The 23,680-nt window shown below is 43.4% G+C and overlaps 1 protein-coding gene across 1 annotated transcript; it reads right to left on the bottom strand.

The window, feature by feature from the left end:
- Positions 1-569: 569 nt before the first annotated feature.
- On the bottom strand, positions 570-20,509 carry RMI2 (RecQ mediated genome instability 2). Its single transcript, XM_063428834.1, has 3 exons — positions 20,492-20,509; positions 14,113-14,521; positions 570-1,549 (listed from the first exon to the last, which is right to left on the bottom strand). Exons 2-3 carry the CDS (start codon positions 14,417-14,419, stop codon positions 1,383-1,385), a joined length of 474 nt encoding a protein of 157 aa, XP_063284904.1. The 5' UTR covers positions 14,420-14,521; positions 20,492-20,509; the 3' UTR covers positions 570-1,382.
- Positions 20,510-23,680: the final 3,171 nt, after the last annotated feature.

Here is a 23,680-nt window from a genome sequence, read left to right as displayed (position 1 = left end):
CCCCATAGGTAAGCATGGCTTTTAATCCCTTATGCACCATGGGGAGGGGGGAGACGAGTACTACAGGGAGCTGTAGTGCCAGGAGAGGGGAATCTTTTATTTAATTTTTAATTTTTTATTTTTTTATTTTTTTTTAACTATTTTCCTGGCACCAGTTTCACATTAACTCTGGTGCCCTGACCATGGCTAGTTATTAGACCTGATAGTTTTATGTTCTGATATGTTCACATTTGGGGAATGTGTGGTCTGTACCCACCAAATGTACAGACAACAGTACATGCTCCTTATGATCATAACTCTTGCAATGAAGAAATGTGTTGTCATCGTAAATTGGAAGCATTACTGACTTCAATGAGACCAAGCAGTGCACAGGATAATATAAAGTGTTATGCACCATCGCATACTTTAATAGAGTGTCAAAATGACATTAGAGAGCATAATGTACAATAGTGAAAACTGTTGTAACACTCCAAAACATTCTTACAAAACACTTCAGTTTCTATAATAAACAGAAATGGGCAATATATTACAAGTATATAAATCAGTGATGCTGTTACTCTGACCATTTCTAGAGGTTATACTGCAGGAGTACCTTTTAGTCACATGTTCATGTGAATGAAAAAAACACACACACGCAGTTAAATTTAAGTTAGAGGGTTATAAAACCCCCACCAAACTTTTAAAAACAAAACTTAAATTAAATATACCACAGTAAATATACACAAACATTTGCATTTGTTCTTTGCACTTCATAATGTTAACAGTTTTCATAAGCAAACCTCTTAACAGACAGAAAGATTTTTCTAACAAACTGAAGAGAGATATAGAAGTATCATTACGCACACCGTGCACGTCACAACAAACATGACTTGGTATGGCTTTATAGGAAATAAAATGTCATCTTTCATGTGCAGGCTAAATTGCCATTACAAGTACAGAATACGTTTTTTTTTTTTTTAGGATTTCCAAATCTTTAATGCTATGCTCTCAGCATAGCATTAAAGACAATAAATACAACATTCAGAGGATGCTTCTCAAGCACCCCAAATATCACCATGGCATAATAAAAAATAAATATACCTCCCAATAATGTATTTGTTCATTTTCAGAAGCTTTCTTTCTATTTCAATCAAGCATCTTTTAAGGTAGTTTGCTTAGTTTTACTAGCACAAAGTATGGATTTAACATATGTGTAAGGGATGTTTATGTGTGAAATGCAAGATAATTTGACAATTGAAAGAATATTTAAACCCCCATTGATTGACAAATGAAAAATTGTCAGTCACTTCAAATAGATTCCGCACTGAAGGTGGATTCTGTTTCTTTAGATTTTGTTATATATAGTTTGCAAATCCTAGTAGAGTGCACTTGCTAATTTTTACCTAGCAAATACAAATTTTAGAATTCAATATTTTATGCAAATCATCCACTTCGTACTTCCACATGGTCTGGTGTACAGGATTTTCTGATAAATCTGTAATCTTCACTGCACGTAAAACAGGCTCAGGATTGCAAGACAACACCACTCCCATTACCATCACATATTTTCCTGCAAAAAACAAACAAAAAAACAGAAAATAAATTTACGGTAAATTTTCTGTTTGCAGCAGTACACATGGGTTGTAGTGATGGGTACGTGAAAAAGTAAATGGTACATAAAAAGACCCCCCCCCCCCCATATACCCTCAGCCATACCCAGCTAGATCAGAGGTCAGTTTTCCCAATTAATCATACAAAAATATATTAAATAAGAAATTATTTCACATTTTTTTATTAAATTAATTATAAATATTTGATGTGGCATAAAAGTCCTGTTTCTCCTGAACAAAATGATATAAGTGAGGGTGCATTTAATATGAAAGGTGAATTACGGTTGGACAGACAGGTTGCGCAGATGCCAGGTTTGGTTTACGTTTTGATCACAACTTGTACAACTGGCTCATTCCTTAAGTGGTTAAACAGGGTTGACCAGCACATTTCAACATAACATGGGTGGGAAGGGGGGGCGGGGCCTGACCACGGAGCTGAGAGGACGTTAGCCTCCTGAGCTCCTGCACCAAGCTTTAAAAATAACAGTCTCACACGACCCAAACGACGACTAATTGGGCCATAAAGGCCAACAAAAGTGAGGGGACATCAAAAGGAGCGAAATGACACCCCTTAAGCAACAATCCGAGACCTACTCACCCGACAAGCGCTTGAGGCCTACCCACGTGGCGTGCGCAGGAGAGGCGGCCGCTCTCCCACCGCCACAACTAACAGCCTCGGAGCATACGAGCCCTTGTCCCCCCCCCTATGGACCGGCGGGGGTTATCCCGGTCCGCCTACCTACTGGGAGCACTCACCTACGGGTCGCTCAAGAGAGTGGCTCCGACCAACGGGACGCATATGGCCTAGCCAAGATGGCCGACAGCGGTGCAGCCCACCAGGAGCACCACAGCACAAGCGACTGGGCAGCGACCTTTCGGGCCAAATTTGACGCCGTATGCCGGCGATTCTGGGAGCGACTGGAAGAGAAGAGTCGACTCCCTGCTCCGGCACCGACTAAACCGGCGGCTCCACAACCTGTGCCCCCTCACAGTCAGCTGTGTTACCCGGATGCACTCACAACACCGCGGAAGCGGGCAAACGCTGGGACTGCGGCTCGGAGGAGACCTCACCGACCACATGGTCGCCTGCATAAGCAGCCCAAACCAGCTATGTCAGGCAAGCAGCACAGAGGGCGCTACCAGCCGGCAACGCAGAGACCACCCTGCAGGACCCAAGCAAAAGCCTACCAGACACTCCGGAGAACTCCTCACAGATCCGCTACAACAAGGCGCCTGAGACGCGACAGAGCAGCCATAACCCTCCACCTCTCCACCCCATGTGCCGATCTACCGCAGCAGCCCAGAGGATATACCGGTGAGGTGCTGACACATAACTCTCAGGACACTGAATGCCAGTTCAGGTACCAACTGTAGGAAGTCTACCTAGATTGCATAGCTTAAAGTATGATTTAAGTAACTAAGCCTGATAATCTTACATGTCTTTTCTCCATGCTAGTAACTTAGGTTAAATCCCACTCTGATGGAATAACTATTTAGTTAAGCTTGAAACTTGTGCTAACACTCAGTAACTAATCTAAAGCAACAATTGTACTTAACCTGCCATACTATGTGTACTACAGTGCAGTTTAATCAGCTATTACTCCATACAAAAATTGTGCAGAATATTCCACATGCCAACCAACTGTTAAATATCTGTTTTCATGCTTGTCATAGCTTTTGGGGCATGATGAGCCCACATGTTATATTTTCATGCACACCAAAAATAAAGAATTAAAAAAAAAAAAAAAAAAAAAAATACATGGGTGGGAAGCCAATAGGGTCTCTGCTTACGGCCATTAAAAAATAAAATAAAAGGGACTAGGTGAAAGAATGTCCCCAATGTGCTGGAATGTCTAGCCACACATTTACATTTACCATTATAACTCTTAAAATTTTTAAGGCAAGAGTTCATCAATATTCTTAAAATGTTTCCAAACAATTCGATTAACTTGATCAAATTGTGAATTAAATTAAGATGCAAATGTCAGTAAAGTGTGATTTATAGTCCTAATTCTCAATTTTCCTGGTACCAAAACTCTTAGAAATCAAACCTGTTCTATCCGATTGTAAAGCTCTAGAGAAAGTGCTTCCCACATCATTTTCAGAGTATCCCCTCTCTTAAAACTACTCTCAAAGCACAAGCGTCCTCAAGGAACACATCAAAATCAGAGTAGTCCCTTTGTAACATCATTAACTGAACAACTGGTCTAGACTAAAAAGGTGTCCTAGAAGTAGCATGGAGAATTGCAATACCAGCAAAAGGTTTTCTATTTGTCAATGTAACCACGTCTGAACAAAAGCTTTTCTTGACTTAATGCCAACACTTCTATGTTCTTCTTACAGGAAACAAATGATGACATACGTAAATGATGGTGATGTGAAGGTTTACCAATGTTGATTAACTTTAAGAACCAGATTAATGATAAAATGATCACGTTTAGAGATCAGACAGCAGTTTATATTTCTTTTGAAAGTGAAAATTCTAAATTGGATTTAAATTTCTGAACAGGGCATAAAATAGAATAAAGGAATAGTGCAGATAAACATATCATTTCTATCCAGATCAGGCTAGAGGTAGTGCCATGGATATTTTTTTATTATTTAGTAGAATGTGATTTCAAACTTAATAAACATGAGAGAGAGAAAAAAAAATGTAATAGTTAACAAAAGAGAGGCATTATTGTTAAAAATCCCTGCTCACACCAGGGAGTCCCAGGTATCAATAGGTATCTGTTGCTCCCCTCTGAAAGCCGGGGCCATTTTTCGCAGAGCATGAATGTCACTGCCTACAGCTCTTTAATTCCACAGTGCAGGGCTCGACAAAGTTGCCTGGAATCCAGAAGCCAGTTTTTTTGATTAGTCAAAGTGTTTAAACGTCAACAATGCAATTCTTACATGGACACTATAGTCACCAGAACAACTTAATGTTGTTGTTCGGAGGTCTAAAAAAAATAAATTCCCTGTCCCTGCAGGCTTTTCAATGTAAAACATTACCTTTCCAGACAAAAAGCAGTGTTTACATTGCTGCCTACAAACATCTCTAGTGAGAGTCAGACGGCCTGTAGAGTGTGCAGCACCTACATTAATGCTCAAATAAGGATGCATTGATTCAATGCATGTCTATGATGAGAAATTGATTGGTGCCGCGTGACGTTTTGCGCTCATGCACAATAGTCTCCCAATACTTTCCTATAGGAAAGCATTGGATTGGCTGATAACGTCAAGATTGATGATCTCAGCCATGGAGGTGGGAGCCATCAGCGGTGTCACCAGCATGGCACGGGAGAAAAGGTGGGTAAAATCACTTTTCCCATGTAATTAAAGGGGAAAGGTCACTAAACACACAACAGGCCCACACTGATTTTATATACACATTCACTAACAGACACATGCACTGACAGACAGACTACACGGGGGGGCTAAACAGGCTCACAAATCCCAAGTGCCAGGACCTGGCACTTGTCATGCCCTGTCACAGTGATTCTCTCACTGGATGGGAGACCCCCAGAGTCTGAACAGACTATGGATGATCACCCTCCACACATACATACACACAGAAAATAGCCAGTAGATGGCAGCAACATACCACTCTTAGTATAGGATTTCATTTTGCCAATATCAGTACAGACATTAGCAGAGGAAACTTTTGGTATAACGATTAAATTAGAGCTTAAGATTTAATATTAGTGTAAATAGTAGGTTTAATATTTGGTCTATAATGAAATTTAGGATTAGGTTTCATATTGGGGCCAGCAAAGAATCTCTGCTGAAAGCTGCAAGGGAATTTATCTGCTGACTTCAACACTATTTATACTGTTAGGATTGAGATTAGCATTAAGGTTATAATTAGAGCTAGGGATATAATTAGGGTATGGGTTAGGATTAAGGTGAGGTATATTAAAAGAGTTAGGGTTAGATTTGGAATTAGGATTTGGTTTAGAATTAAAGGTTTGGTTAAAAGTTTAGACTGGGATTAGGATTGTTACTTTGCAAAGGTATACATATGGGTTAGTGTTGTACTCCATTGTTGTAGAGTATAGTTAAAGGACCACTATAGGCACCCAGAACACTTCATTGAGCTGAAGTGGTCTGGGTGCCAGGCCCATCGAAGGTTAACCCTGCAGCTGTAAACATAGCAGTTTCAGAGAAACTGCTATGTTTACCTATGGGCTAATCCAGCTTCTAGTGGCTGTCTCATTTACAGCCGCTAGAGGCGCTTCTCACTGTGAAAATCACAGTGAGAAGACACTGACGTCCATAGGAAAACATTGAGAATTCGGCGCTGACGTCGGAAGAGGGAGGAGAGTTCCCCAGCGCCGAGGGAGCCCGACGTTGGAGAAAGGCAAGAGTGGGACCCTGAGACCCTTTAGTGCCAGAAAAAAAAAAAAAAAAAAATGCTTGTTTTCCTGGCACTATAGTGGTCCTTTAAGATAAATAAAAATAAAATTTGTGTGTGAAAAAAATTGCACCTCAAAGCTAAATATATATCATGTGATAGTTGCCATGGTGTGCCCCAAAATGCACCATAAATCCATCTTCAGTTTGTCATATATAGAAAAGAAAAAAGAAAAAACCACAAGGGTATATGAAGGGGTTTATTTTGTACACAGGAGAAATTATACAGCGGAGTACAATTTAGTAAAAAATGAAAAAAATTGCAATGTGCAAATAAAAACAAATGTGAAAAGAAAAAGCACTTTGAATGAAGTTAGTGCTAAAATGGCTGTATAGCAAGGCTCAAAATATACTAAATTAAATACAAATTTGATATCACATATGCATTATGGGGTAATTTTAACTTTCAAACGGCTACAATGCCGCACAAAATGTAGAATAGGCCCATCAAGATAACTGCAAAAATGGAAAGTGTCAGGTCTCTTATATAGCACTGTAACCTGGCTAGATAGTGTGTACTTTGGGAGTATCATTGTACTCAGAAGATGCAGCTGAACACATTATGTTTTACACAGTAGTAGCACACATCAGGTTTACGAAATACACATATAAAAATAAACACAATACTCCAATATTTAGTAGAGATTGGCACTTAAATGGCAACATAAGTGTCAAAATATTTTAAAGAACACCAGAAGCAATAAAATTGCTCTGATATACAATAGGGTTGTGTAGGTAATTTAAGGGAATAACCCTATTTTGAACATCAAAATAAATACAAATGAGGGGTCATCACACAAAAGGGACTAGGCCTCAAAGAAATCAGAAACAAATCAAAACGAGTATAGCAAAAAACACATACAAAAAGTTACAATGAACAAAAAGAAACAGTGTTCGGTGAAATAGTGTGTGCCAGAATTAAAGGGACACTATAGTCACCTGAACAACTTCAGCTTAAAGGGAAACTCCAGTGCCAGAAAAACGATCCGTTTTTCTGGCACTGGAGGGTCCCTCTCCCTCCCACCCCCCAATCCCCGGTTACTGAAGGGGTGAAAACCCCTTCAGTCACTTACCTGGGACAGCGGCGATGTCCCTCGCCGCTTTCTCCGCGACGCTCCTCCTGGTGATTACGTCGGCCTATGGGCGAGACTAATCTCGCCCACCGGCCGAGGAGACGTAATGCGCATGCGCGGAAATGCCGCGCATGCGCATTACGTCTCCCCATAGGAAAGCATTGAAAAATCATTTCAATGCTTTCCTATGGGGAATAGAGCGACGCTGGAGGTCCTCACACAGCGTGAGGACGTCCAGCGACGCTCTAGCACAGGAAACCTGTGCTAGAAACTAGGAAGTGACCTCTAGTGGCTGTCTAGTAGACAGCCACTAGAGGTGGAGTTAACCCTGCAATGTAATTATTGCAGTTTATGACATTTATGAAATGAGATTATGAAATGAGATTACACTTGCAGGGTTAAGGGTAGTGGGAGTTGGCACCCAGACCACTCCAATGAGCAGAAGTGGTCTGGGTGCCTACAGTGTCCCTTTAATGAGGTTGTTCAGGTGAGAACAAGAGCTCCCTGTAGCCTTTTTCTTGCAAGCACTGTATTTTCGTAGAAAATACAGTGTTTATATTGGAAGCTTGGAACACCTCCCTATTGCAGTCAGACATCCACCAGAGGGACTTCCGAGTTCAGAAGCCCAAAAAAGGCTTCATTCACGTCTGATGTATTCACGCATGGGTGAATACTTCAGACGTGCTATCAGCACAAAAAGCACTGTGAACGCGCTTTGTGTGCTGAGGCTGTCAGCACTGCGTGGGAGTGGCTTGAGCTGACAGGCTGAAGACCGAAGAGGAGGGGAGGATTCAAACTATAAGTAAACTTATTTAGTGAGTGTGGGTGGGTGACTGAGGGTGAGTGGGTGCGGATGGATATGGATGATGGGAGTGGACGGATAGATATGGATGATGGGAACAGATGGATATAGATGATGGGAACAGATGGATGGAGAAAGTGTGTATGTCTAATTTTTTACTACTTGTGTGTTTGCATAGAAACACTATATAAAGAGAAATCTATATATAGTGTTTATATGCAAACAGTTTGGCTGAGGAGGGGGGCAGGTATATAAAGCAAGCTGAACTGTCAGACAGCTCAGCTCGCGAAGGCGCATTCCGCGCACATGCGCGGTTGAGCGCTGAGTTTCTTCATAGGGCGGCATTCAATGCAGCTCTATGAAGAATGCGATTGGTGCAGCGCGAGAAGCGTCCTATTGGGCCCTGCGATTTCGTTATTTTGACGAAAAAGGGGGAGTGGCCTAGCAGGGAGCTCGGCGCTGGAACGGAGGTAAGTTTTATTACTAGAACTTACTCAGATTTTTTTTTTTTATGGCAAGTTCATATAAAAGCAAGAAAGAAGGCTGGGGGACCTGTCTTTCTTGCTTTTATATGTGGACTATAGTGTCCCTTTAAAAACTGATGGTCAAAGAGGTAAGAATGTTTCTAAGGTTCAATTGTCAGCACACAAGGTATACATTTGTATAATTGCAGAAGGCTCCACTATTCACAAATCCTATTGGGATATAGCTCAGAAGGATAGATACATTCTGCCAAAGTTACCAGTGAAATGCTACACTGTATCTAAATACCCCTCATAGGGTTGGTGAGGATCAGAGCTATGTGAATGATTAGATGTTAATATGGCGAAGAAGACCCCTAAGGAAAAGAAAACAAATATTAACAGTCTCAAGTTTGTTTCTTTAAATTATTTAAAGAGCCATATCCTCAAAGTAAAATTTAATTTAAATATAGAATAACCTTTAAGAAACGTTTTCACTCACTAAAGGGTATAACAATAAGAATTTGTCAGTGAAAATGGAGTGACCTTTAGGAGAGAACTTCCAATAATTATTATGACAGCAAATCAATAAACCACCTGGAGCAGTAAGCTACAGTACACTCCAAATCAAGGTGGAAAAAAATGCAATTCACATAGACTGGAACATTAGCAGCAATTGCTTTAAAAAAAATTTTAAAAATAAAATACAAAAAGCTGTATTCCTGACACTATAGCTCCCCCTTCCTCGCCGACGTGAAAAAAGGGTTAAAATCCCTTTATTTAGTTACCTGATCCCAATGCCCCTCAGCGCTGGGTCACGGCTTCACCTTCTCTGATGTAAAAGACTAGGAGGTGCTAATGCTCATGCTCTGTGAGTGCCGCACGCACATTAGGTCCTTCCCATAGGAAAATATTAAATCAATGCTTTCCACTGGGGTAATAATGGACGCTGGATGTCCTCATGCAGAGTGTCAGTTCCTCACATCCAGCGTCAGTTACTGTACCAAAAGTGTGTTAACATCCAGACTTAGTGGATGTTAACGGCTGGTAGACAGTCATTTTTTAAGCAGACTTAGTGCTGCAATGTAAACACTAAGTGCAATGAGCTGAAGTGGTCTGGTTGCCTATAGTGTCCCTTTAACCCCTTAAGGACCAAACTTCTGGAATAAAAGGGAATCATGACATGTCATGTGTCCTTAACCCCTTAAGGACACATGACATGTGTGACATGTCATGATTCCTTTTTATTCCAGAAGTTTGGTCCTTAAGGGGTTAAGGGGTTAAGGACCAAGTTTCATTTCTCTGGTTTTCAATTAAAGGGACATTCCAAAGCCCTAAACAACTTTTACTTGCTGAAAAGCTTTGTGTGGGATAAGTGGGTCCTATTTTGGATCCTTTCATTTTGGAAAATGTTCAGATTTCAATAGAAATTTACACTTTTACTTTTATAAATTATACTGGTTACACCACCTGGCTTTTTAAGTAGACAACTGGTCCTGTTACTTCCTGGTTTGGTTAGCTTAGTTGCACTGAACTCTAGAGGCAGCAATTGCCCAGAGCACCTTGTGGCGAACAGAACCTCGCCACAGACTTCTGGAGGAGCCTGCTTGCCAGACCCCTGCCTCAGGACTATGGCCCCTGCAATATACCATGTCTAACACACTTTAAACGGCTCTGTTCGAGAGACCACCCGATAGCTTATTAAGCCTAATTGATAGTTTGTAACAATTTCCACCGCAGTGTTGTAAGTGTTTGTGTGAGTGGCCACATTTCCTTTGAACGACCACAAGGTGGTGGCCATCTTGTTCCCGCGAGCACAGGAAGCGGTGTCTGGGCATAGATCTACTGGAACTAAAAACCAGACACGGAAACTTCCAACCACCACTGGACTTCCACAATCGCCTGCATTCGGTTCTATACAACTTAGAAGAGCACTGTTTGGTGGAATCGTTCATCTGGAGGAGGGGGATCAAGCTCCACGGTATGAATATTGACTACGTTCAGTAGTTTGTTGGTTTTTAAACCACCGAACTTGACCGACCTTTGGCACTGATTTCATGGAACGGTTTTGGGCATAGGACCATGTGCACGGTCTGTCAAATAATTGACTTCCATAGAAAACCCGAACCCCTGAACCGATCTGGGTGATTTTTGGATGTTGGTCACCCAGATCAGGGCTATCAGGGGATGTGACTTTTGTGGGGTTTTCATGTGTTTTGTGGGGTACTTTTGAGGTATTCTTATTATATTGTGTGTTTATTGTACTGGGAGACAAATTTAATTTAGATGTGTACTTTGCAGCAGTCTCCTCTCAGGTCCAGCGGGGAATGCCCCTGGAATGTAATTTAGGAAACTCCTTGAATGGGGAGTTGCATAAAAGGCTGTGTGTGGCTCCCAAGAAACCAGTTCATCCACAGCATAGAGCCTAGTCTCATGAGTGGGGGGAAAAGCTATACCTGCTATAGCAGTATAGTCGGTAAAAGTTATGACTTCCAGGAAATTCCTGAACCCCTAAACTGATCTGGGTGATTTTTGGATAAGCTGGTCACCCAGATCAAGGCTATCATGGGATGTAACTTTTGTGGGGATTTTATGTGTTTTAAAGGTTTTGTAAAAATGTTTATTTTTTGTGTTTGGCGATAATTGAGTTTAGTATAGTGCTTGACTCAATTATCTCCTAAGTAAAGGGGAAGGCTTATTGTATTGTAACACTTATTATTGGTCTGTGACAGAGTTCCCCACAAGGTCCATGTGGGTGTTCCCCTTGCATGGGGATTGTCATATAAGGTCAAGTGTGGCACCATTAAAATCAGTTCCTCTTCACCCTCAACATAGAGCCTCGGGACAGCTCTGGGGATTGCTATACTCCTTATACTCCCCTGGGTTCTAATCACTAGCCCCTTTAAGAGCTGTTCCTGCTATACTCTCTGGAGTAGGAGAGGTTCACCCACTGGAAGCTGGATCCTGGTCTTGGGTCCACGGTGGGTGGAGGACTGCGAGATCCCAGCCAAGCTGCGGCAGCTAAGAGGCTGCGGTGCCCTTGGTGAGCACTAGGAGCATCGTTTGACGGAGGCACCCAGTCGTTGTGCCAGGCAGTCCGTCACAGAGAGGTCTTCCCACTGGGAGCTGGATCCAGGTGTTGGTCCAGGGTGGGAAGGGATAGTGAAACCCCAGCCAAGTTGCTCTCCACAACATTTACAAGACAGACAGAGTGGACACAAAAAAAAGAAATACAGTACACAAAACCTGCATGGCTAAGGAGTAGTCACATTCATGAGGTTAAATAGTGCTTATTGTGTCCGGTGCTTATAGTACCTGCAGTTTTTAGATATAACTCCAATTAAAAAATGCATAATTAAGGCATGCACGTTTTCATTTGAGGTATATCTACTAATCTGTGGTTTATATTTTGTATTTGGGCAGTGGGGTGTCTTAATTTTATAATAAAAAGAAAAGAAAATGCATTGTTTTCACAGCTTGGCAATACTAGTGTGCATAATTAGTGCAGCTTACAAAAAATTATAGGTCGTATGTCTAGAATTTCAGTTTATTTTTGGTAGTTGCGGGTCACAAAATACAAGGAGTAAATTAAAATTTTAATGTGGAGTGATTTTAGAATTTGATAGGTTTGTCTTGTAAGCTTAATAACTATCCGAACAAATAAATGTGCTGCAAAAAAGTATACATCTCAGGCTATTTACCTCAGTGTATTTACCCTCTGCATGGAGAAACTAAACTTCCCTCATATAGATGCATTGATTTAATGCACCTCTATGAGGAGATTCTGATTGGTCCTGGCTTTGACTTGTGCTGGCTCTGTCCCTGGCCTTCATACGGTATTGTCCCCAATGTCCTTAAGTGATGAGTTATTGTGTCTCTTACCGCTGTGTCTCTGGTTACTATGATGGTGTCTCTTGATGCTCTGCTAGGCGCTGCAGCAGATTTTCGCCACCGGAACACGTAGGAGATCCGAGGAGGTTTGCTGCTTCCCTTGAAGCCTATGGAGGACAATCGAGGCAGTCCCCATATTGCAGCCCTGTGATCGCTCTGTCAGGCAATCCCTGAGAAGAGGATCACGGTGGAATTGAGTACACCTGAGCTAATAGGGTTGAAACCTTTTACGGCGTTCCATGGAGTACCAACGGCTTTAAAGCACATTATAATGCATACAGCATGAAACTCCGTAGCGACGTTATGGGGTTAAAAAGCCTGCTGGGACATGCTATAGAACAACTAAATTAAGGGGCACTCCACTCACCAAAACAACTTCATCTGAATTAAGTTGATATGATGCCAGGAGGCCCCAATGGGCAGTCTTACCCAAAGCTCTTTAACCATTCTTGAACGGTTTAATACCAAAGTGAGACTCCAGGGCCGATCTCAACTCCCTCCAGTTGGCACCCGGCTTATAAAACCTCAGTGCCTCTGGGAAGGGGTGCCATTGTTTGGCTGAGAACAGTCAGCTGACACTCTCAGCAACTCCTCATTCACAAAACTGGATTGGAAAAGTACGACCCTATGTATGTGGGCACTGAATGTTGCCAAAAAAGATTAATTGATTCAATGCATCTCTATAAGGAGATGGGTATTGGCGCAGGGTGGCGTTTTGCGTTCATAAAAACTGATCTCAGCCATGGAGACGGGGCCAGCCACAGTGCTGGAAAAATGTGAGTAAAGTCACCTGTAAAAAGATGTGGCCAGGGACATAACGTTTGTTTACCACTATGGCGTCAGAAATACAGGTTTGTGTTCCTGACACTACAGTGTTCCTTTAAGAATGAAAAGAGGCATATTTTTTTTTTAGATCAGCTATTTTTGCATCAGTTTTTCCCATTTGGATTTAATTTGTGAAAATTCATTCAAAATCTCTCTTACTGGAATTATTCCCATGAGGCTTTTTTTTATTTTAAATTGAATATTCAAAGTAAATTTTTAATTTAAAGCGGCACTGTAACCCCAATATTAAAAATGAGTAGTAGTATCTTTATGAAACTCATTATGACTGTGTTGGAATTTCACTGAAATTCAGTTAGTATTTGGAAGTTACAGAGATAATGTTGCAATGGGTGAGTTATGTTTTCAAGCAAAAAAAAGTTGTTTGCTAGTACCATGACCTCCACAGCGAGCTGTCGTGGTGACAGTGTTTAGACTGTACCTTTAGGAACCAAAAATTAAGGGGAAGTGGACCTCTTTTCACACTAGGAGTTATTTAAATATTCCAGATGAGCAATGCTGTCAAATATTTTATAAATATCCTGAATTAGTTTCTTTGATTAGACAATCTGAGCACCATAACTTCATCTCATGGAAAATAGTTTAGTGTCTGGAGCCAACCACAAGGATACCCATAGCTCTAACCCTTCTGGAAGGCATTAACTCTTCATTAGTCATACCAATTCATACTAGTAATCGGCAGTTTGAGAGCTCGCTTTGCCACCCATTGTTGCTTGAACTAAAGTGCAGAGAAAGGCAGCGCAGCGGGCACCCATGGACCCTTATTTAGTGCGAAAACTGACATCACGGGGACACTAGGCAACAACGGATCTTCAATGATATGAAGTGGTACTGGAGCCTAGAGAGTCTCTATGACGGACACTAAGCACCATAACCACTGCGGCTCAGTGTAATGGTGCAAAATGTGTCAATGCTCTCCACAACATTTACAAGACAGACTGAGTGGACACAAAAAAAAAAGGAAAATAAATACAGTACCCAAGACCTGCATGGTTAAGGAGTAGTCACATGCATGAGGTTAAATAGTTGGACAGGATATTTTAGGAGAGAGTTATTACCTGGCAGCAGGAAGGGTTTGCCCTTGGGCACCTTGTCTGCCCCGCACACAGTAAATGTGTGAGTGCCATCGGTCAGGCGGATAGTGGCGCCCCCTGCTGGCCGGACCACTATCACCGAGCCCTGCATCCACACCAGCCCAATGTCCAGGGCGCAGCCGCACGGCCGCTCCAGGATGAACGGGGAGGAAGCGGCGGAGCCCGCGCGTTTCTTGCACTCCTTGAGCCGGTCCGCTAACATTTTCACGGGAGGATAGTCAAATAAATGGGGGTCTCCGCCGGACCCCGGCTTAGTGCCGGTATCCTCCATCTTAACTCCGCCTGTGGGGAGGGAAATGGCGCGCTCCTGCAATGTGTGCGGCGGGACCAATCACACCCAGCCTTCACAGCGGGACAGCCTATTATAACACGGCTATAACACCGGGCACTGACTGCCTATTATAACACCGGGCACTGACTGCCTATTATAACATGGCTATAACACCTGTACTGACTGCCTATTATAACACCGGGCACTGACTGCCTATTATAACACCGGGCACTGACTGCCTATTATAACACCGGGCACTGACTGCCTATTATAACACCGGGCACTGACTGCCTATTATAACACCGGGCACTGACTGCCTATTATTACATGGCTATAACACCTGTATTGACTGCCTATTATAACACGGCTATAACACCTGTACTGACTGCCTATTATAACACGGCTATAACACCTGGACTGACTGCCTATTATAACACGGCTATAACACCAGGCACTGACTGCCTATTATAACACGGCTATAACACCGGGCACTGACTGCCTATTATAACACGGCTATAACACCGGGCACTGACTGCCTATTATAACACGGCTATAACACCAGGCACTGACTGCCTATTATAACACGGCTATAACACCGGGCACTGACTGCCTATTATAACACGGCTATAACACCGGGCACTGACTGCCTATTATAGCACGGCTATAACACCGGGCACTGACTGCCTATTATAGGCTGGCTATAACACCGGGGGACTGGCTGCCTATTATAAGACTGCTATAACACCTGGACTGACTGCCTATTATAACACCGGGCACTGACTGCCTATTATAACACGGCTATAACACCTGGACTGACTGCCTATTATAACACGGCTATAACACCAGGCACTGACTGCCTATTATAACACGGCTATAACACCAGGCACTGACTGCCTATTATAACACGGCTATAACACCGGGCACTGACTGCCTATTATAACACGGCTATAACACCGGGCACTGACTGCCTATTATATCACGGCTATAACACCGGGCACTGACTGCCTATTATAACACGGCTATAACACCGGGCACTGACTGCCTATTATAAGATGGCTATAACACCGGGGGACTGACTGCCTATTATAAGATGGCTATAACACCGGGGACTGACTGCCTATTATAAGACTGCTATAACACCAGGAACTGACTGCCTATTGTAACACCGGGCACTGACTGCCTATTATAACACGGCTATAACACCTGGACTGACTGCCTATTATAACACGGCTATAACACCGGGCACTGACTGCCTATTATAAGATGGCTATAACACCGGGGACTGACTGCCTATTATAAGACGGCTATAACACCAGGAACTGACTGCCTATTGTAACACCGGGCACTGACTGCCTATTATAACACGGCTATAACACCTGTACTGACTGCCTATTATAACACGGCTATAACACCGGCTATAACACCTGTACTGACTGCCTATTTTAACACGGCTATAACACCGGGCACTGACTGCCTATTATAACACGGCTATAACACCGGGCACTGACTGCCCATTATAGCACGGGTATAACACCGGGCACTGACTGCCTATTATAACACGGCTATAACACCGGGCACTTACTGCCTATTATAACACAGCTATAACACCTGGACTGACTGCCTATTATAACACCGGCTATAACACCTGTACTGACTGCCTATTTTAACACGGCTATAACACCAGGCACTGACTGCCTATTATAACACGGCTATAACACCGGGCACTGACTGCCTATTATAACACGGCTATAACACCGGGCACTGACTGCCTATTATAGCACGGCTATAACACCGGGCACTGACTGCCTATTATAACACGGCTATAACACCGGGCACTGACTGCCTATTATAAGCTGGCTATAACACCGGGGGACTGACTGCCTATTATAAGATGGCTATAACACCAGGAACTGACTGCCTATTGTAACACCGGGCACTGACTGCCTATTATAACACGGCTATAACACCTGGACTGACTGCCTATTATAACACGGCTATAACACCCGCTATAACACCTGTACTGACTGCCTATTATAAGACTGCTATAACACCGGGCACTGACTGCCTATTATAACACGGCTATAACACCGGGCACTGACTGCCTATTATAGCACGGCTATAACACCGGGCACTGACTGCCTATTATAACACGGCTATAACACCGGGCACTGACTGCCTATTATAACACGGCTATAACACCGGGCACTGACTGCCTATTATAACACGGCTATAACACCGGGCACTGACTGCCTATTATAAGCTGGCTATAACACCGGGGGACTGACTGCCTATTATAAGCTGGCTATAACACCAGGAACTGACTGCCTATTATAAGACTGCTATAACACCAGGAACTGACTGCCTATTGTAACACCGGGCACTGACTGCCTATTATAACACGGCTATAACACCTGGACTGACTGCCTATTATAACACGGCTATAACACCCGCTATAACACCTGTACTGACTGCCTATTATAACACGGCTATAACACCTGGACTGACTGCCTATTATAAGACTGCTATAACACCGGGCACTGACTGCCTATTATAACACGGCTATAACACCGGGCACTGACTGCCTATTATAGCACGGCTATAACACCGGGCACTGACTGCCTATTATAACACGGCTATAACACCGGGCACTGACTGCCTATTATAACACGGCTATAACACCGGGCACTGACTGCCTATTATAACACGGCTATAACACCTGGACTGACTGCCTATTATAACACGGCTATAACACCCGCTATAACAGCTGTACTGACTGCCTATTATAAGACTGCTATAACACCGGGCACTGACTGCCTATTATAACACGGCTATAACACCGGGCACTGACTGCCTATTATAGCACGGCTATAACACCGGGCACTGACTGCCTATTATAACACGGCTATAACACCGGGCACTGACTGCCTATTATAACACGGCTATAACACCGGGCACTGACTGCCTATTATAACACGGCTATAACACCGGGCACTGACTGCCTATTATAAGCTGGCTATAACACCGGGGGACTAACTGCCTATTATAAGATGGCTATAACACCGGGGACTGACTGCCTATTATAACACGGCTATAACACCTGGACTGACTGCCTATTATAATACGGCTATAACACCCGCTATAACACCTGTACTGACTGCCTATTATAACACGGCTATAACACCAGGCACTGACTGCCTATTATAACACGGCTATAACACCGGGCACTGACTGCCTATTATAACACGGCTATAACACCTGGACTGACTGCCTATTATAAGACGGCTATAACACCGGGCACTGACTGCCTATTGTAACACCGGGCACTGACTGCCTATTATAACACGGCTATAACACCTGGACTGACTGCCTATTATAATACGGCTATAACACCCGCTATAACACCTGTACTGACTGCCTATTATAACACGGCTATAACACCAGGCACTGACTGCCTATTATAACACGGCTATAACACCGGGCACTGACTGCCTATTATAACACGGCTATAACACCTGGACTGACTGCCTATTATAAGACGGCTATAACACCGGGCACTGACTGCCTATTATAGCACGGCTATAACACCTGGACTGACTGCCTATTATAAAACTGCTATAACACCGGGCACTGACTGCCTATTATAACACGGCTATAACACCGGGCACTGACTGCCTATTATAACACGGCTATAACACCGGGGGACTGACTGCCTATTATATGCTGGCTATAACACCTGGGACTGACTGCCTATTATAAGACTGCTATAACACCAGGAACTGACTGCCTATTATAACACCGGGCACTGAGTGCCTATTATAACACAGCTATAACACCTGGACTGACTGCCTATTATAACACCGGCTATAACACCTGTACTGACTGCCTATTATAACACGGCTATAACACCTGGACTGACTGCCTATTATAACACGGCTATAACACCAGGCACTGACTGCCTATTATAACACGGCTATAACATCTGGCACTGACTGCCTATTATAACACGGCTATAACACCGGGCACTGACTGCCTATTATAACACGGCTATAACACCAGGCACTGACTGCCTATTATAACACGGCTATAACACCGGGCACTGACTGCCTATTATAGCACGGCTATAACACCGGGCACTGACTGCCTATTATAACACGGCTATAACACCGGGCACTGACTGCCTATTATAAGCTGGCTATAACACCGGGGGACTGACTGCCTATTATAAGATGGCTATAACACCGGGGACTGACTGCCTATTATAAGACTGCTATAACACCAGGAACTGACTGCCTATTGTAACACCGGGCACTGACTGCCTATTATAACACGGCTATAACACCCGCTATAACACCTGTACTGACTGCCTATTATAACACGGCTATAACACCTGGACTGACTGCCTATTATAAGACTGCTATAACACCGGGCACTGACTGCCTATTATAGCACGGCTATAACACCGGGCACTGACTGCTTATTATAAGATGGCTATAACACCGGGGGACTGACTGCCTATTATAAGATGGATATAACACCGGGGACTGACTGCCTATTATAAGACTGCTATAACACCAGGAACTGACTGCCTATTGTAACACCGGGCACTGACTGCCTATTATAACACGGCTATAACACCTGGACTGACTGCCTATTATAACACGGCTATAACACCGGCTATAACACCTGTACTGACTGCCTATTTTAACACGGCTATAACACCAGGCACTGACTGCCTATTATAACACGGCTATAACACCGGGCACTGACTGCCTATTATAACACGGCTATAACACCGGGCACTGACTGCCTATTATAACACGGCTATAACACCGGGCACTGACTGCCTATTATAACACGGCTATAACACCGGGGGACTGACTGCCTATTATAAGATGGCTATAACACCGGGGACTGACTGCCTATTATAAGACTGCTATAACACCAGGAACTGACTGCCTATTGTAACACCGGGCACTGACTGCCTATTATAACACGGCTATAACACCTGGACTGACTGCCTATTATAACACGGCTATAGTACCCGCTATAACACCTGTACTGACTGCCTATTATAACACGGCTATAACACCTGGACTGACTGCCTATTATAAGACTGCTATAACACCGGGCACTGACTGCCTATTATAACACGGCTATAACACCGGGCACTGACTGCCTATAATAGCACGGCTATAACACCGGGCACTGACTGCCTATTATAACACGGCTATAACACCGGGCACTGACTGCCTATTATAACACGGCTATAACACCGGGCACTGACTGCCTATTATAAGCTGGCTATAACACCGGGGGACTGACTGCCTATTATAAGATGGCTATAACACCGGGGACTGACTGCCTATTATAAGACTGCTATAACACCAGGAACTGACTGCCTATTGTAACACCGGGCACTGACTGCCTATTATAACACGGCTATAACACCTGGACTGACTGCCTATTATAATACGGCTATAACACCCGCTATAACACCTGTACTGACTGCCTATTATAACACGGCTATAACACCAGGCACTGACTGCCTATTATAACACGGCTATAACACCGGGCACTGACTGCCTATTATAACACGGCTATAACACCTGGACTGACTGCCTATTATAAGACGGCTATAACACCGGGCACTGACTGCCTATTATAGCACGGCTATAACACCTGGACTGACTGCCTATTATAAGACTGCTATAACACCGGGCACTGACTGCCTATTATAACACGGCTATAACACCGGGCACTGACTGCCTATTATAACACGGCTATAACACCGGGGGACTGATTCCCTATTATATGCTGGTTATAACACCGGGGACTGACTGCCTATTATAAGACTGCTATAACACCAGGAACTGACTGCCTATTATAACACCGGGCACTGAGTACCTATTATAACACAGCTATAACACCTGGACTGACTGCCTATTATAACACCGGCTATAACACCTGTACTGACTGTCTATTATAACACGGCTATAACACCAGGCACTGACTGCCTATTATAACACGGCTATAACACCGGGCACTGACTGCCTATTATAACACGGCTATAACTCCGGGCACTGACAGCCTATTATAACACGGCTATAACACCGGGCACTGACTGCCTATTATAACACGGCTATAACACCGGGCACTGACTGCCTATTATAACACGGCTATAACACCGGGGACTGACTGCCTATTATAACACCGGGCACTGACTGCCTATTATAACACGGCTATAACACCGGGCACTGACTGCCTATTATAACACGGCTATAACACCGGGGACTGACTGCCTATTATAACACGGCTATAACACCAGGCACTGACTGCCTATTATAACACGGCTATAACACCGGGCACTGACTGCCTATTATAACACGGCTATAACACCGGGCACTGACTGCCTATTTTAACACGGCTATAACACCGGGCACTGACTGCCTATTATAACACGGCTATAACACCGGTCACTGACTGCCTATTATAACACGGCTATAACACCGGGGACTGACTGCCTATTATAACACCGGGCACTGACTGCCTATTATAACACCGGCTATAACACCTGTACTGACTGCCTATTTTAACACGACTATAACACCTGGACTGACTGCCTATTATAACACGGCTATAACACCAGGCACTGACTGCCTATTATAACACGGCTATAACACCGGGCACTGACTGCCTATTATAACACGGCTATAACACCGGGCACTGACTGCCTATTATAGCACGGCTATAACACCGGGCACTGACTGCCTATTATAACACGGCTATAACACCGGGCACTGACTGCCTATTATAACACGGCTATAACACCGGGCACTGACTGCCTATTATAAGACTGCTATAACACCAGGAACTGACTGCCTATTATAAGATTGATACCGGAGAAACTGACGGAAGCCAAGCACAGAGAGATGGACACAGGTTTCTTCAGGAAGGAAGAGATTCTTTATTGGATCACCGATCGGGACTCAGAGGGACTAGCGTCACCAAAATACAGCAAATTCTGAGCCCCGGACAATAGTGCAGGCTCCTTATATAGGCATATAACTCCTCCCATATTAAGCTCCACCCGCACATTCTCTTAACCAATCAACACAAATAAGAATTAACTTCCTGTTTGACCGCATGGCTTGTCCAGCACAATGGAGGAGGGGGAATACTATATCCTGTATTCTTGCACATGCTCCGTACACTACTGATCGTATCTTGCCTCGTGCAACCAACTGATCGATACGTCAGCATATGCACGTACACATGCCACGTGGTAATCTCGGCCTACTAAATTTATTTTTACCGAGATTCCACCACATTCCCCCCTTTGATGCCTCTTGATATTTTACAATTACTTGAGGCATCACATAACCTTAGTTTTGCTTACACCGCAAGTTACCTTGAACCAGACCAGACTTATCTTATGATGTGAATCTTCAACATTCATCTTCCTGCATTGGTTCTCCCTGATCTAGAGCCCTATATTTATATATCGCCATTATCTGTGCAGCAGCCTTCCTCTCTGCTATACTTCCTATCAGGCTTTGCACAGATCTAACTACTAAGGGTATAAGACACGGCAGGAGTAGACACAACAGTAAAATCAGTAGGACTCCACCTACCACTGCCTTAAGCCCTCCAAACCATTCATACCAGCTACCAAACCAACTACTTGGATTGTACCCTTTCCATACCTGAGTAGGCACATGCGCTAGTTTAACCATATGGCTAGTAAGCTCAGCTATTGCTTGCCCTTCGTCGTCTATTTGAAGACAGCAATTGCTTAGGTTAAACTTCCCACATACACCTCCCTCTACTGCCAAAAGGTAATCCAAGGCTAATCTATTCTGGTATACTGCTGTCCTCATCCTGGTATTATGTTTCACTAGAAGATTGAGCGCTTGTGATGTCTCATTTGTGATAATCTCAACCACCGCCTGTAATCTTATAATACGGTTGAGCATATAAATAGGGGTTCTATAACCAAAAGTACCATCCTCAGCCCACGTGGCTGGCCCATAATAATCTATGATACGCTGGGGAGGCCATTCATTATCTTCCCAGGTACCTATCTCTAAGGGCCCCCTTTTCTTCCTATGATTCACATCATACACTTAACACCTAAAGTCTCACCTGTTTCAATCGGTAACAAGAAGAAGGATGGTTTGAGCATACCCAACACACATGCCCCTTCCCAGTCCTGTGGCAGCTCCGAATAGGCTTTCTTACCACAGATCCAGTACAAATTTGCTGGGGCTCTCCAGGTAGATGTGATGGATAGATCAAACCACACATCCTTTAAATTGGCGTATCTAGCAAACGGGTTAGATGGTTCTGAGACATTTGAAGCCGACCACCAAGTTGTATTCTTTGTATCATCATCATAAGCTTTTTGCCCTAGACAAGTTAATTCTCCTACAGAAGTATTATACATTATTCCTTTCCTTGCTATGCAAACATAACCTATGATGGAGGTCTTTAATCTCCACTCAGATTTACCTCTAACACTCAAATGATAATCGGCTGGTGCAGATATTAGTTGGTCAACTGCCTCAGAACCGGACATTACCTCCTTTGCTTCCCAAGGCCATTGGTCTCCCATGTTAGTACCTCCACACACATAGCAGTTGGTAACATTAAGACTACCGGCAATACTTTCAGCTAGGTCAATGAACAGGTTCTTAGCGCTATGGGGGATCTTATTATCTATACTCATCTCTTCATAAAAGGAGTGGTATACTTGATGAGTCTGGGAGGATACCGTATCAGTCTCTATCCCTATAAACAATAATGTCCCAGGATCTAAACCCGTCCCGTATATCTGAAACCCAAATAAATTGCCATACTTATCTAGGAACTTGTCGGGGTTATTAATAAGTATATGGACTGGGTTACATTCCATAGACTTACAATATGGGCTAGTCGGCAACTTAGTCACTATCATGTCTTTGTCTACTGTCTGTCCCCAAGTCGCCCACCCCACACAAGACCAATATGGACAAAAGTTATAGTCTTTATTTGGGCATCTAGGACTTACATACTTATTTTTACTACTGGGACAAATATATTTATCGTTAGATCCATACGTCCTCTCCCATCTAAGATCCCCACATACATTCCACGGCTTTCTACCACTTGATATCGCCTTACATGCATCAAATAGCAGAACACCCGAAGAATATACGGATTCTAACACCGTCTTATTAATTAGGGTCCCCTGAGGATCTCCATTCCTGAGAGTCAACCAAATTG

The sequence above is a fragment of the Pelobates fuscus genome, chromosome 8 (assembly GCF_036172605.1).
Source record: "Pelobates fuscus isolate aPelFus1 chromosome 8, aPelFus1.pri, whole genome shotgun sequence".
NCBI lineage: Eukaryota > Metazoa > Chordata > Amphibia > Anura > Pelobatidae > Pelobates > Pelobates fuscus.
This window is presented reverse-complemented; position numbering and strand designations above follow the sequence as displayed.